This window comes from Parus major, chromosome 2 (genome assembly GCF_001522545.3).
Source record: "Parus major isolate Abel chromosome 2, Parus_major1.1, whole genome shotgun sequence".
Taxonomy (NCBI): Eukaryota; Metazoa; Chordata; class Aves; order Passeriformes; family Paridae; genus Parus; species Parus major.
Genome location: NC_031769.1, coordinates 68,276,019 through 68,291,796, shown reverse-complemented (window position 1 = coordinate 68,291,796; position 15,778 = coordinate 68,276,019). Strand labels below are relative to the sequence as shown.

The 15,778-nt window shown below is 41.0% G+C and overlaps 1 protein-coding gene across 1 annotated transcript; it reads left to right on the top strand.

Annotated features, from left to right (window-relative positions):
- Positions 1 to 11,212: 11,212 nt before the first annotated feature.
- Positions 11,213 to 14,914, top strand: LOC107200916 (leukocyte elastase inhibitor A-like). Its single transcript, XM_033519308.1, has 6 exons — positions 11,213 to 11,380; positions 12,551 to 12,679; positions 12,882 to 12,999; positions 13,318 to 13,460; positions 14,193 to 14,360; positions 14,510 to 14,914. The coding sequence occupies exons 1-6, from the start codon at positions 11,213 to 11,215 to the stop codon at positions 14,912 to 14,914; spliced, it is 1,131 nt and encodes a 376-aa protein (XP_033375199.1).
- Positions 14,915 to 15,778: the final 864 nt, after the last annotated feature.

The window sequence follows — 15,778 nt, the reverse complement described above, 5'->3', positions numbered from 1 at the left end:
ATGAATTTTTCTCCACTTTATTAATATATGCCTAGAAAAGAACACAGTGAATGAAGTAGGTCAGCTGTGAGCTTCTTTTCAGCTCTTCAGAGAGTGCTGCTGTGCAGCTTTTTCATCTGAATCCTTGGGCATGAAATTTGATATTTTAAGTTATGGGATGGCGAGTCACAGCTTTTGTGTAAGAGCACTGCCACCTACACACCTCCAAGATTATTTTGCAATCCTCCTTCACTTGAGCGCTACAGTTTGGAAACAGAGTCCTGCTTTTCCATACACTTACTGACAGTTTTAAACATGCTGAAAAAGCACTCCCAAAGGACCTCTCACAAATCTTGATGGATGCCTTATTTTCTTGTGCAATGCCTGGTGCAGGTAGCTTTTGGCACAGCCTGAAAGCTCACAGCACCAGCTGCTGCTCTGCCTCCGCTCACACCTCAGCAGACCAGGAGACCCCCACTGCAGCTCACTCTGCTGACACTCACTTCACTCCTCTGTAAAATCTATCAGCACAAAGCAGTCTCAGCAATGACCAGTCCTGCCTTTTCCACAGCCCTCAGCTGGCCCCAGCTGGCCAAAAGAATCATCTTGCTAAATTGTAGTGGAACAACCACTCTGGGGAAAGACCTTCTCAAACTAGAGTTTCATAACAGGAAAAGTCCCCTAAATCATATTTTCAGATTCTATCAATGCAATCATTTCATGTTATCTAGTGGGGACTCAGCTGCATTTTGCTCGCTAGGGTTCAGCTGCCATGAGAAATGCGACATTCTGCCCAGAGCAGGGCTGAGCACGGTGCCTGTTGGCCTGAAATCCAGGCATTGCTCAGCCCACAGCCACCCTCCAGACACCAGGAGGAAACACTGTGAAGGAACCTGACTGCTGCTTGTGGTGCAGAGCCGCCTCCAGGGCTGCGGGATGAGTGCTTTGGCAGCGTGGAGCCATCTCCTTGCCCATGAATGGTGATGAATATGGAGGAGCCTGGAAGACATGCCCAGGGGCCTTTGGTGCATCTCTTGTACCCCAGACATGAACAACTCCACCTTGCTGCCTTATTTGCTTGTTACCTGGTGCAAACCTTCAGAAGTGCAGCCTGACAATGACCGTGTTGTTCACCAAAAGCCTCAGGAGGCCCACGTAGATTTCAAGCCATAACCATTGATGCCTCAAGCTCCCCACGCTGTTCTGAAACATGTAGGCTATGCCTAGGGTACGGGAAATCAGACCCATAGCTGGAGTACAGCAGCAAATACACAGAACTGACAACCTCAGCTACGCTCCCATGCCAGTGTCTAACTTCCTGTGGTGTTGGAAAAATCCACATCCAGTATTTCAATGAACCACAGTGTATGAAGCTTGGTCGGTGCTTCTAAACCATGTAGCAGTTCTTGAAAAACACCCAGGATATTGAATACATGGCTGTGTTTATACAGAATATAGCCTTCTAATAAAAATAATTGAGGAGATGAAAGTGACTGTGGAGCTGGCTGGAGTACACAGGTGAAGAGTTTTCTTTGTGGAATTTAATGGAGAAGGAACTGAGGCAGATGCTGCTACAGGGGTGACCAAAATAATGCTTTGCCCCCATAATTCCTTATGAGTTCAGAGCTGACCACCTGTTCCACAATCCAAGCAAGAATGTTCTCTACTTTGGCCGATGTTTGTCCCTAAGCATAGAGCAGGTTCTGCTTTTTTCTCCACAAAGCAAGAAAAGAACACAATACTATGGTAGAAAGGAGTAAGGCATAAAAATGATGTTGCTATCAAGTGCCACTGACATTTCCTGGTACCTATATTCTTGGATCCAAGAAAAAGCACCACATTGCTTCAGCAAGACAACTGGAGAAATTACAATGGGCCTCTCCTGTTTAGAGCTCTTCTCAAACAAGTGAACACACTTAATGGAGCTTATTTAATTATTTTTTCAGTCTTATTTCACTCTTAGCCATGAAAACTCCCATTGCAGTGAGGTTGTCTAAAGAGTTGGATGTTGTGCTGTATAAATCAGAAGTCCAGCATGATGCCTTTCTTCCTCAGCCACACAACAAGACTGATAGTGGGGCCACACTCTGGGAAGTTTTGCAGGCCTCTGTCCCCAGCCACCATGTCCCAAGCCAGAAACAGCTCAGTGCTGAACCCCCCACTTTCCTCCCACATGTCTCCAGTAACCCTGACTCCGGTGCCTAAACACCACCACGAGGGAAGGCTCCTGGCTGCCATGGAGGCAGTGAAACCCACAGGTCATGTTCATGTCCTGAGCTAGTCCCCATACTGATGCTGGCCATGGAGATCTGCAGAGATTTTTCCCACACTCCTCAAATACTCTCTCCAGGCCCTCAATTTGGAAGTAGTTAAGTGTGGCAGCAATAACAAAGCATTTAATTGGTATGGCTTTTTGAACTCTGATTTGAAGGTTGCCTTAGGCGCTCAATGCTTTTGAACATCTGCCACGTCTTGTCTATTGCCTGTTGTATTTCTTCCATGAGCTACAAGCACATTAATTTACCACCACCAAGAGCCTGACTGTCTTTCATTTTCATTTCTCTGACCTGTCATTCTGAAAATAATAATGAATGCAAAAGGTAGGATTTTTTCAGTATCACTATGAAACTTTCTAAGACAATTCTTCTCCAGTGCTCTGGTGTTTGACATGTGCCTGAAAAACTGTGGTCCTTGGAGACCACGAGGTGTTTGGCTTTGGAGGAAGATTGTTCTAAGTATAAAATTTCTCACCCTGCCCTCTGCCTGATGAGTGGGAAATAATCTTGCTATACAATACAGAGTTGACTGCTGAGGGAAAGTATTTCTCAATCCAGAATTCCATAATGGATGAAAGCCCCTTTTAAGTACCATATTATTTTCAGAATATAGTAATGCAATATCTGCACTGAGGTGCACTGAGTGTGACTGGGATGGTGCTGACTGTGTTCACAGCAGCCTGTACAGTGGTCTTCTGGGATTTCTGGCTAAAACAGTGTTGATGTTTTGGCTGCTGCTGAACTCAACTGCAAAAGCAAGTATGGTCTAATTCTGGCCTAATTCTGCCTACACAATTTTTTTTTCAATTACACAAAATGTGTTTATAAGCTATTAAACTTCAGTGAACAGGTATTGGTGGAGTTATGATAGATTTACACTCATATCTGAGAACAGAATCCAGTCCTGGTTCTCTAGCTGAGCAGGAATAAAAAAGGGCCATCTTGAGGTCAGAATTTAGAAATGAACACCCAGAGTTTTGTTTCTCCATGTGGCACAAAAGCAAAGGGAGACTATATTTGTGGGTACATCCTGTTTCTGGCTTACAAATACAGGAGGAAAAAATGAACCACGTCTTAAATATACAGTAAACTTCAGCTCTGCGAATGAAGATGTGGGAGGCTTTCTCAAATCTCAAATGAGAAGGCTTGCTAGCAGGGTCAGAGCTTTGAAGTCACCCCACAGGCATTTGATGGTGTTCCAGATCCTGTTTACCTCCTGTGGCTTACTGGTAATGTTTACTTTGTACAAAAAAAAGAGATTTAGGGAAAGGGCCAAATGGCACTTTTCCCCAGCAGCAACACTGGCTGTGTGTGCTTCTCTACCAGAGGATCTCTGTTCCATTGGCACACAGAGAGTTGCAAGGGAAATGTTGTGTCATGATTTCTCACATAGCCTTAGTGTCCCTTCATCAGCATGTTGTAGATAGATACTTGCCTCCATCTAGAAAAATGTGGGGCTCTTCTGTGTGTGAATTTCACTTGGGTGTCCCAGGCCGAACACCGAAGCTATTGAACATCATGTTCTGTTCTGAAAAGACATTCTTGTTTACATCCAGTGGCTACTCAAGAACACAATAGCAGGGACTACTTTACATGCTCTGCATGAAGCAGTGGTTCTTGGAAGCACAATGCATTTAAGTCAAGTTTTCTTAAATATCTTATTCTGTACAGTTAAAGTACCTTGTTTTATGAAGGATGTTGGTAAGTGGTGCTGGTCACAGATTCCCCATTAAATTATACACAAATGTTTAAAACCAGCCAGTATACAAGTATCTGGGATTCACAAGGTGATGTGTCTGGGTTACAGGCAGGCCAGAAGAGAAAAGGGCTGTCAAATTTTATCTATATAAAATATATATATATGAGAGCAAAAACTTTATCAGTGGTAAAAATCAGTGGAACTGAGGGAAAGCAGAAATGTGAAGAGGTATAGAGAACTTATTTTCAGGACAGTTCTGTAGTCCTTGGTTAACCCAGGCATGTAGGAATTTGAATTGCAGAATGAAGAAATGATATATGTACAAATTCCATGGCAGTATGCAGGAAACATACCATTTGCACATCTGTATTATTCTGTGGCCTGAAGAAGAACCTTTTTCAATGGGAACAAATTCTCTTTTCACACCTCAGTTGGAGCTAAATCAGTTTACATTGGCTGAAAATTTGACCCCGTGTTTTCAAATTATCCACCTGCCTGTTCCTCACAGTGCTTGGCAGCTTAGGAAGGGTATTTTCAAATCTCATTTTGTTTTCAAAGTTCAGTCACTAACAATATGTGCACAATACTGGCAAACAAGCTCCATTTCTGGACCTGTGATACATCTCACTTCAATAGCTGAAAGGACTCTCAAGAATATCCACACTAACATTTATGCAACTAACATATAGGACTACTGACCCACTGCATAATTTGGCTATGGAAATCACAGGATTTCATAAGGATGGTCACAGGAATAAGGAAGAAGAATTATTTTTAACATCCAGACTGATGGTCAAAAGCAATACCTTTCTCCTCAGAATGGTGAAAATTACACAATGTGCTACATGAATGAGCAGTCCTGAAGGATGTTTCAGGTGTCCAAGTCCATAATTTGGTGAAGTAGCTCAGTAGCTAACAATACCCACAGGTTTTGGGTAGTGTGATTTGTGTAAAGTTCCCGGTTATGAGTACAACCACAGAATTTACATTTTATGGCCAGGGAGACACTCCCAAATACTACATCTTGTACAAAGGATAAATTGACTACTAAGTATTTGAACAACTTAGCCAGTAGCACATATCAAAGTTTAAAGATAACTGAACACAACTGCTTTCATTTACAGTCAGAACAACTTAGGACAAAGTTGAGTTAAAACTTCAGGAATAAGGAAGACAGAGATGTAACAGAGGTTTGGAAACTCTTTGTCCAGAAGCTTCAAAAAACAGATTCAATAAATACATATCAACTGTAGTCTAGATTTTTCATCCCACCTTAGGGCAGCAGATGCACCAGGAATCTCAAAGATCCTTCCAGCCACAGTTCTGTCATTTCTAACCAAAGCTAACAACAACAGCTCCATTGCATGAAAATATCTGTTATCTCTTCCACTGGCTAAGCAGTATAGAAAACCAGCCTCTTTTTTAAAATGCAAAAGAAATTCCCTACTTTCTACTGCATCCAATAATAATGGATGACAAGAAAAGGTATGCACTGAGGCAGAGCCAGGAGAGGAGTACTTCTGGACATTCTGTATCACACAGCTTTAAAAAAATGCTGCACTTGCTATTAAGGTAAAGAAACGTAGCTTATAAAATGACTTAAATTGCCACAAGTAAATGATATCCAGAAATACTATAAATGAGATCACTCACAAAGCCTGAATCAGCATTATAAAACAGGGTCATCAAGCAGAAATATTTATCTGTGTAATCATATCACCTTAGACTATGGAAATCTGTTAAGAAGACACATGCAGATGTCCCTGCCTACAAATGTAATTTCCTGTTAGTCAAAGCTCATGATCAAGTGGGAAAGGGTGTGACCAGAGAAGGTACAACAGGCAGAACTGGCTGTATTGCTAGAGCTATTTTTGGATGCTGGTAAGTGAATCAAAGATGATTATATTATTGTTATTTTGTGCCATGTCTAGATTTCCCTGGGGAGTAAATGGGGTTTATTGCAATCGTGGAAAAGCTTCTGATGCACAAAGAAGTTCAGTTGGAAAACCAGCAGTGCTGGGCTCACCTTTTCCCTGGCAAGCTGAATGACCAGCATGAGGTGGCTCAGGTCTCTGCAAAGTTCACACTCATCAATACGTGCACCTCGTTGCTAGCAAATTCAGTATTGGAGAGTCAGCAGATAGCAGTACTATTTATAAGCTGACACTTGGTTTTCAACTCATACAACCTGAAGATCACAGAAATGAATATCAGAATCTGCTCATGTGGTGCTTCCCAAATGAGCTGAGACCATCAGCAACATCTGAAGTATCTCCAGCTTCCTCAACTTCAAGAGATGTGTGTTCTGTCATGCCAAAGTTTCTGTGGATCATCACAGATACATTATCACCCTAATTGCTCTGATATATTGTATAAGACCTGTTATTTGTTGTAGCCGATGTCTGACAAACAGGGAGGGGGGACCCTCTTGGCCAGTGAAAATCAAAGGAGTCCTTGTTTTATTGCTATTCAGCAACTCCACTTATCTAATGGTACATTTACTCACAGTCAACCTCAGACAAATCAGGTACTCTGTAATTACCACCTGAGGAGGGTGGTAGCAGAACGTGCATTTTGTAAGATGAAAGAGACAAGAAAAGCCTTTGCTGTCAAATCAGCCTCTGGTTCCTTGACAAGAATCTGCTTCCCGCAGACACTGACAGTAAGGGAAGGCTGTGGCTGCAAACAGTGAGAAAAAAGCCAAGGGAGAACTGTAGACATCCAACTTTCTTGTATTATCTTGAAGCAAAGAATAATGACAAGGAATATGGTAGTGGTCTGTTCAGCTACAGAGTGAGTCATTGCATCTTGCTGTCAGGTTGTGTTTTGCTGATTGACTCACTAGCTGGATCTTTGTTCCTTGCTTTGGCCTTCCTATGCTTATCTCATCCATGTCATCAGAACTCTTTATGGTTTAAAAATCATATAGAGAAGTCTTCATTCCCTTCACCCTGGCTCCAAGGCCAGCAGAAGCATTAAAAAAATATTGCTAGAAAGTGAAGTAAAATTTTGAGACTTTCAGCCAAAACAACTGCAAACAAATGAACAGTGCTGGGCAAAACTTATCCCTAAGGATGCAGCTGCTATTTACAATCTTATCTGAATGTGTGGAATTTTAGGTGTAGAAAGCAGGTCAGTCTGCAGTCCACTCCCCTGTGCCTTAAAGCAACTTAACTGTGACAAGCATCTGACCACCAGCTAAAAGGGCTCTCTTTGAAATCTGCATTCTTGACAAAGTAGTCTATCTGAAACAAAATCTGTCACTGCCTGCACTGCTTTTACATCTTCATCTTCCTTTCCACATAAGACATCTCAGCAACTACTTCTCTGTAACCTTTAAAAAAAGTCCTCCTGCTATGTATCCTTTCCTTTAGCAAGGTTTTCAATGGAAAGGAATAAAGAGATTCTCCTGATCCTGAGACTTATTGTGACCATCTTCAGTCCTCTGGACTGCAATGAACTCCTGCATTATTCAAAGAGCAAGAAGAGAGTCACAGATCCGGAAAATATGGTGCAAGTCCTAGTCCAGCCCTCTATTCAACAGCAAAGTGAGCTGTACCTTTGCCCTTCCCAGCAAGCATTTGCATAGTGAGTCTCCTCAAAACCTACAATTCAGGAGATCCTTCAATCTGCTTGAACAAAAATTCCTGTCTTTCTCAGACATTCTCATTAAAAAACTATCTCTAAGCCACACTCTAACCTACACTAAAATAACCTAGAAGAGGACAAAATAGCAAAGCAGGAGACTAGTGGAACAGCAGAGAATGTTCCTTTCTGGGAATGAATGCCTATGCTGCTCCATTGTCTGTAATTTGACCACTGACAGAAAATGATTAATGTGAAACAAATATCCACCAAATGGAAAAATTGAGCCATAGTTAATCTTCAGACTAACTCAAAGTGAATTAAGAACAGAAGTACCTACAAAACCAGAAAAATAATGAACAATGATGAAGAAACCTGGAGAAATCTGTTCACTTAAGACAGTTAAGAGCTCAAAAGTATTAGAAAACTAATTAGCAGGAGCTAGGAGAGTAGAGTTTCACTCTGCAAGCATATTAGATAACTTGACTTTTGCTCTAACAAATTCCTACACAGAAGAATGTATTTTAAGGATACTTGTGGCTTTTAGCACAGACCCCTGCGCTCAAAGGCCATGAATTATTGTCCTTCAGGATTGCAATTTTCCATTCTCTGTATTAATTTGGACTAAAAATTGCCAATATTCCTGAAAGACAAATACTTAGTTGGGTCTTGATGCTCGAAAACCATTTCCTTTCTGTTCTGGGAGACACCTGGATGCTACCCTGACTTAAAACTGTTGCATCTTGTAGCTCCTACCTGTATACTTCCCCCCTGCTGCTTTTTCCAACTTTTTCCTCCAACTGTGCTATGCCTAGTGCCCAAAATAAGAATTTAGAGAACAGTCCATCACCAGAAGAAAGGGAACAGCATCTGCTCAGTTCTGCTCTGCAGTTTCCTGTTGGTGACAGTGCTGAGTGTTGGGGAATCCATTCAGTGCAGGTTGCTCGGGGTGCAGCTGCAGGCTGAACTCTGGGTGGGAGCTGGGTGAAATGCCTACCCAGTGCACAACAAAGGGCCCAGGGAGCTGTGGCCTGGCCAGGGAACCAGATACTTGGAGACACAGCAGGAGCCAAAGACCATGGACTTTCCCACACCTAGGTTGTGAGGGTATAAAAGCCCAAGGTGTCCTTTTTTTGGGGTCCATCCTTGGAGGCACTGGCTTGAGCTGATATCTTGTTGTTGCACCATGATTGAATTATTTTAAGGATTGAGATGTCTGAGGCTCTGTGATGGTAAGGAAATCCAGTGTGACTGTGGTGTGGGGGATGCAGCTGTGAAGTGGCCTTGATCCTGGCCCCAGTGGTGCAGATGTAACTGCTGGAGTAGCTCTGGGATGGTCAGACAGGGAAGTCTCCTTAGCACTGAGGAACAGGCTCAGCAGGTGGGTTTTTAAGTGACTGTGGTGGAGAACAGCCAGAAACCAGGAAAGAAAGCCAGATGATTCTTTGGGAAATTCTCTTTCCCCAGTGTTAAGCAAGTTAAACCAGACTCCATGCCTTTCATTGCTTCAGGCAAAATCTGTGCAGGTCTGACTCTCTTGTTCTCAGGGCTTGAATGAAAAGCGTGTTTTAATTTCTATTTCCTCCCAAGGAATAGCTGTGGGAAAACTCGATCTGAAAGACAGTGAAACTCATGAGTACTTTATGCCCAATAGGAAACTGCCTTCAGAGTTTCTTAAACACCAGAGAAGCCTGGTATCCTGTTGGGTTGATGTGTAAGTACATCTTAGTAGTGATAACTAAGTACTTGCTACAGAACAGTGTTAGTGCTTGCATAAACTCATGTGAATACTTGCCCACCCACACACCTTCAACCTGAATGTGAAGAAAGATAATTTCTCAGGAAAATAACACCAGAAATATATTACTTCTTATAAGTAGGTTACTAAGTAGGTTGCTTTCTCCCTGCTGTCTATGCCTTGCTGAAGCAATATAAGACAATGATCAGATGTCCTCAGAGACACTGACAAAAATGGGGAGTAATGAGAAGTTCTGGGCTGAACTTAGGATATAGTTTAGCACAGGACTAAATCAGTGGGCTGACTATAGCAGTATAATTGTTTCTACTACAAAAACTGTATATTGCATTCATTGGTGACACTTCAGAAGTCAAAACAAAATTCTTAGAATTAATTTTTTTACATGTGAAAAACCCCTCTGAAATCACCCTTGTTTCTAGGAGTTTGCTTTGTTTTTTTTATAACTACTTAGATTTTTTTTTTTACATCTTAGTATCCATTGAAAATTGTGACATCTTTCTGGACTCCTAGGGATATGGAAAAATTCAATATTCCAAAACAGGTCCCCTAATTATATGAACTGGTTGCAACAGACAGTAATGTGATTCATCATGAGTGAAATTGATGCTGCCACTGGGAGTGGCAATGGTTTTATATCCCATTGCTCCAGAAGCTCCACCAAGAAGTTCGTCTGTCAAGTTGACACCGTCAGTCCCGAAGAGAAGGTAAATATCTCCATGATCTTTAATTCTAAATGACAGAACTAGGATCTAAGGATCAATATGTCCATTTGTAACATACATACCTCCTTTGCACATACATATGGCATGTGACATATTTTGAGGAATTGACAATATTTCCAAATTGCTGTGCAATGTTTTGGATTACATTAAAATGTATGGGCTGTGTAATGAATCTGTGCTTAACTTGTACTTCTAAACTTCTACTTTCCAAATGTGCTTCTAAAGAAGATTAAAACCATTTGCCACTTCTTTTGTATGACCCAGAATGGTAACTTATGAGAGCATACTCTTTCTATAATGCTCTAACTTTCAAATGTTTATATGTGTAATAGGGGAAATATGCTTACTACTTGTGTGGAGGAAATTATTCAGACTCGGTAAGAATTAAACCAAATGTGACTTAGAATAGTGGAACTTCTAAAATACTGATCTTATGGTCAGGTGCTTCTGTAACACTTTACTCGGTGCAGACACTGGAAAAAGTCTTTAGTGAGAAAGGAACTCTGTTCCTGGTCTAAGACATGAAGAGTTTTGCAGAACATTCAAGATGATCTGCTTGTCATAATAGTGATTGTAACAGAAGTGTATCTGGAAAAAAGAGTTTAAGCTGCAGGAAAAAGAGTTTAAGCTTCCGATAAAAAAATATGTCTGGAATTTTCTACTAATGCGCAATGTATTTCTGTTCAAAATCTTACCAAGTGAGCCTGTCTGTAGTTCAATTTTCTTTCAAACATTTGTTAAGCAACCAGTCTTAGAAGGACACAGTGTGTCAGGCACAGCTGAACTATGCAAAGTTTTTAGAGATAAACAGAATAAGATATGATCAAGGGTGTAATTAATGAGCTATGCCTGGAGGACTCAAAGCAAAAAGATCAGGATATAAACTGAACTGGAAGTTTGTTTAAGACAAAGTTAGGGCTAAGTGGCAAAGCCATAGCTATTGCATGAGCTGGAGAAGCAGCTCAACTCAGAATAATGTTTCTGTAAATGTGTTTCTTCTGCTGTTCAGGGATTCTGGTTTTCAGATTCACTGTGAAATCCCAAATGTAATGAACAGGGAATTTCCATGAAGTACTGAATAATTCAGCCAAGCTATTGCAAAAAACCTTACCAGGGCATCTATATAAAACAGGTGTAAGGATGAGAAACCTAAATTATTTTTACCCTTGTTTCAGGTGATCACAGTGCCACAATGTGCTCTCTCAGCGCAGCCAATGCCAGGTTCTGTCTTGACTTTTTCAGAGAGCTGAACAAAAGAAAAAGAAATGAAAACATCTTCTTCTCCCCACTAAGCCTGTCAGCTGCCTTTGGAATGGTTGTCCTTGGAGCCAGGGGCAGCACACTCGAGCAGATTGAGAAGGTAAGCCCTTGCTCTGAAAAGGGAACGATGAGCAAGATATGAGCCAAGAGGCTGATTGCTCCCTCTGACACAGTTCCTAAATATCCAAAGGACTGATGTATGCAGAGAGCCCTTTAAAAATACACTATGCTGTTCTCAACACCAAACTTCTTCAGGCTAAGCATTATTATTGAATGGACTGTTCAATGGATACATCAGAGCTAAAGAAAGTGTTTTGGAGGTATCCCTGCACTCTCAGAGCTCAGAAGAGTACCTTCCCTTTAATGTGGTTTTCTGCCTTCTCTGGACACTCAAAGCCCCCCTTCTCATGCAGAAAAATTTCAAAGATTTCACGCACTCACCATTCTCCTAAAACTACTTGTTCACTTGCTAGGATTTTATGGTAAAGAACAAAGGGGCCTTTCTGCAGGGACTGTGTCTGCCTGTGTTTTGGGATAGGCTTGCAACACTGCTTTGGCTTTGAAGTACCTTCACTCAGCTTCCTTCACCCAATATTTACATTGCAGGTCTTTCATTTCAGAGAAGTTTTGAGCAGTACAAGACAAGGATACCCTTCTGGAGAGGTAAGACACAATTGCAGCTTTGAGCTGAATCAACAGGAGACAGTTTGTCAGCCTTTTTCCTTGAAGACAATCACTTAATCAGAAAGCACAGCAGGGCTGATCTGCCTCTCCATCTAGATTTGCAGACCTGCTTATTACTGTTCCTTTATTATTATTTAAGGGGCCTTGTGAGATCACACATTTCAACAGCTGAGCCTTCTCATTATGGGTTTCTAACCAAAACAGCAGTGCCAATCTAAAATATGGTAAGGGCTTCAATTGCCACCTGCAAAGGTTTGACAACAGAGCATGCCAAAGGCACCTTGGAGCTTGCTTCTCCCAGTCTCTAAGCCAGAAGCCTTTTGCTTAGTGTGCACAGAGGCATCTGTCGGATACAGCGTGGTTCAGAGGTGAGCTGGTGCAGGCCCGAGGGGGAACTGTTTTGTCATTCTGTACATGTGGCACAGGGGGAATATGAGGTGGTGTCCTGGTGTGTTTATTCCAGTGCCTGTATCAGCTGGGTGGAGTAGGGTTTCTCATGCAGAGAGAGGCTGCAATTCACCCTCAGGTCCAACTTTGCATAGGAAAGCTCAAGCCTACCACGAAACATCTGTTTTCCTGTTTGAAGTGTGAAGAAGATGAAGGAGTCCATTCCCAGTTCCAGGCTCTGTTGGCTGAAGTCAGTGAACCTGGACCAGGCTGTTGTCTCACCATTGCCAACAGGCTCTTTGGAGAAATTACTTACCCATTCTTCCAGGTAAGTGACCATGGTCTCCCTTGTAACAGGGAGTGGGGACTCAGCGGAATGTTTTCCAACATAAAGCACAAAGGGACATATGCCTTTTTTACTAATTTCTTTCTTGCTGATCTACTGCATGGAACTATCCTGAAGCCATGAAATTATCTATCTTATAAAAATCACCACATTGCAATAAACTTCTGCAATTTGTACTTTCCAGCGGTACTTGGATTCCACAAAAAAATTCTATCGAGCAGAACTGGAACCAGTAAATTTTAAATACACTGAAGAAGAAGTCAGAGACAAAATTAACTTCTGGGTTGAAAATGAGACAAAAGGTAAAGAAAAAAATGTGCAGATTTTTTGATTTGCAATTGAACCACTTAGGAAGATCACTCTCTACATTTTTACAAAGATTGGAAGATTTTTATAAATTAAACATCTGAACTATTTTTTTTCTTTTCAATAAGAAATAAATGTAGGAAGGGGAACAAAAATGCCTTGAGTTCATTGGTTCCAAAGCTGTACATAAATATTTGTCATTTGTCTAACAACATTATGCCACTTGTGAATTTAAAAGAAATAACTATTAATAGTCAAAGTTAGCTGATTTCCACAACAAAGTAATAATTCTTCTTAATTCATTATTTTTAAAGGTAAAATCAAAGACCTATTTGCTTCTGGTTTTATTGATCCCTCTACTGTACTCGTCCTGGTCAATGCTATATATTTCAAAGGAAAGTGGGCAGTAGAATTTAAGAAAGAAGACACTAAGGAAATGTATTTCCACCTGAACAAGGTACAGTATGGGCAGGAACTGAAGCAGCTGGGGGATGGAGGTCAGATGTCTGTCTCCTATAATAACAGATTTTCTCTGCCCTGTTATCCCAAGACAAAACAGTGATCTTGAGTGAGAACAATAGAAGGCTTTATTTTTCTCAGTTTTCCTAACCAAATATATAAATGTTTGTACCAATTCACATCAGAGGTGGTTCTTTTGCAGCTGAGATCCTTGTTGGACCAAATCCACTGGGCACATGCACTTTGTTGGGGATTTTGCAACTAAGGGGTGCCGTTTCAAAAATAGTCTGCTCTTGAGATTGAAACTCAAGATTATGTTTCTCTGCTACTATTTATGAACAGAACAGTGTGTGCTTTTGGGAAAAAATGTATTAAGGACCAATTATGCCAGGGGAATGTATACATTATTCATGAAGAATTTAATTTATGGTTGCATAAGACGTATCTGTTTCCTCATCTGACACACCAGAAAAAAGAAAGATGTAATGAGGAAGTTGTGAGTAAAGTAATTTGGCATCATTAGAAAGGGAAATGCAGTTTTTACCCTTCAAAAATAGATAACTTCATGGGGACTACAGTTGAGCGGAACACATCAATGCTACAACGACATTAAATGCATAACCAGTTAAAATAATGCTTTTGAGCTGAACTCTAACCTCAGTGCTGAACCCAATTAAAACCAGGGTGATAATTTCTGTATTTTCCATTTAATATGTTTCATGTGTTCCAGAATGAGAGAAGGAAAGTGCAGATGATGTTTCAAGAAGGAAATTTTAACATGACCATCATAGAGGAACTGAAAACAAAAATCATAGAGCTCCAGTACTTCGATAATGAAATGAGCATGTTCATTCTTCTTCCTGAAGATGACTGTGAGGACTTTACTGGCCTAGAACAGGTAACACTTCATTTTCTCTCTAGTAACATACATAGAGAGCAATACTTTAGCATTGCTCCGGTGTGGTCAGAAGACAAGTGGGGAAAACTGAACTTCCTTTCCTGTCATTCATTATGGTGCCAATCATAACTCCCAATACCACCTTACAGCTTGAATGTGCCCTCACCTACGAAAAACTATCAGAATGGACCAGCTTGGCTACGATGCAACCAGTGAGAGTAAAGGTGTACCTGCCCCAGTTCAAGATGGAGGAAAGTTATGTTCTCAACAGCACTCTTCAGGAGATGGGAGTAATGAATGTTTTTGAGTGGGGAAAAGCTGATTTGTCAGGAATCTCTATGAAAGATGGCTTGGTTGTGTCCAAGGCCATCCAGAAGACAATTGTGGAAGTGACTGAAGAGGGCACCGAAGCTGGTTGTTCCATGGGACTTCTTGCAATGCCTCTGTGTTGCCCAGAGACTTATGAGTTCAAAGCTGACCGTCCTTTCCTCTTCTTCATCAGACACAACCAAACCAACACCATTCTCTTCTTTGGAAGATATTCTTCTCCTTAAGTGGAGGTTATATTGGAAATTAGATTTTTCTCCCCACTTACATCCCAACTGGCAAGCAATAAGGATAAAACACAAAACAAAAGACATTTCTCTAGGCTTTTACCTAAAGTCTAGTTTGCTGTAAATAAAAAGATTATCTCAGAAGACCCAAATTAAAGATGAAACCCTAAACCCTGTGAATCTTAGGCATACTTTTAGGAGGCCTCATCAAAATGACATCTACCTTAAATACACTATGAGGTATTTGCCAAAAAAGCTGTAGTCCTCTAGAGGGCTCTGCAGAGAAAATTTTACTTTGAGCCTTTCCTAATGCACTATTGCTCCAATAAACCCATGACTTTAGTGCCCTGAAGATAAGTGATGCATTCTCGTCCATGAAGTAGACAGGAGGATAGAGATTTGAATTAAAAGCATAACCTCAGGTACCTGGTCTCTTTTAGCCTTACCTACTAATGTCTCAAGGAAAATATCACTTTATAGGGGAGCAGAAAAATATTCCCCTAGGGCTTCCTATTAAATATTGATTGGGGGCAGTGTTTCAAACTGGAGCTCCCAGGGTTTATTCTCAGAGAGCAGAGAAGACAGAATATTTTCTGGTGTAATTTTGCTTGTTCTCAAGAAGGGCAGAACCATTACCTATTTATTTTATTTTATTTTATTTTCTGTAAAAAGCCCTATATGTGTGAGCAAGTTCTCCAACTTCTCATAAATTTTCACATAACAAAACCAGGGTTTCAGAATAATGGAACAATTGTCTGAGAAGGCCTTCTCTGTGATGGCTGGGAATGAGACACATAATTCCCACATTAAACTTTGAGTAGTGATCAGCTACTAGATTCTCTCTTCTAAGAGTCAGCTCTGTTT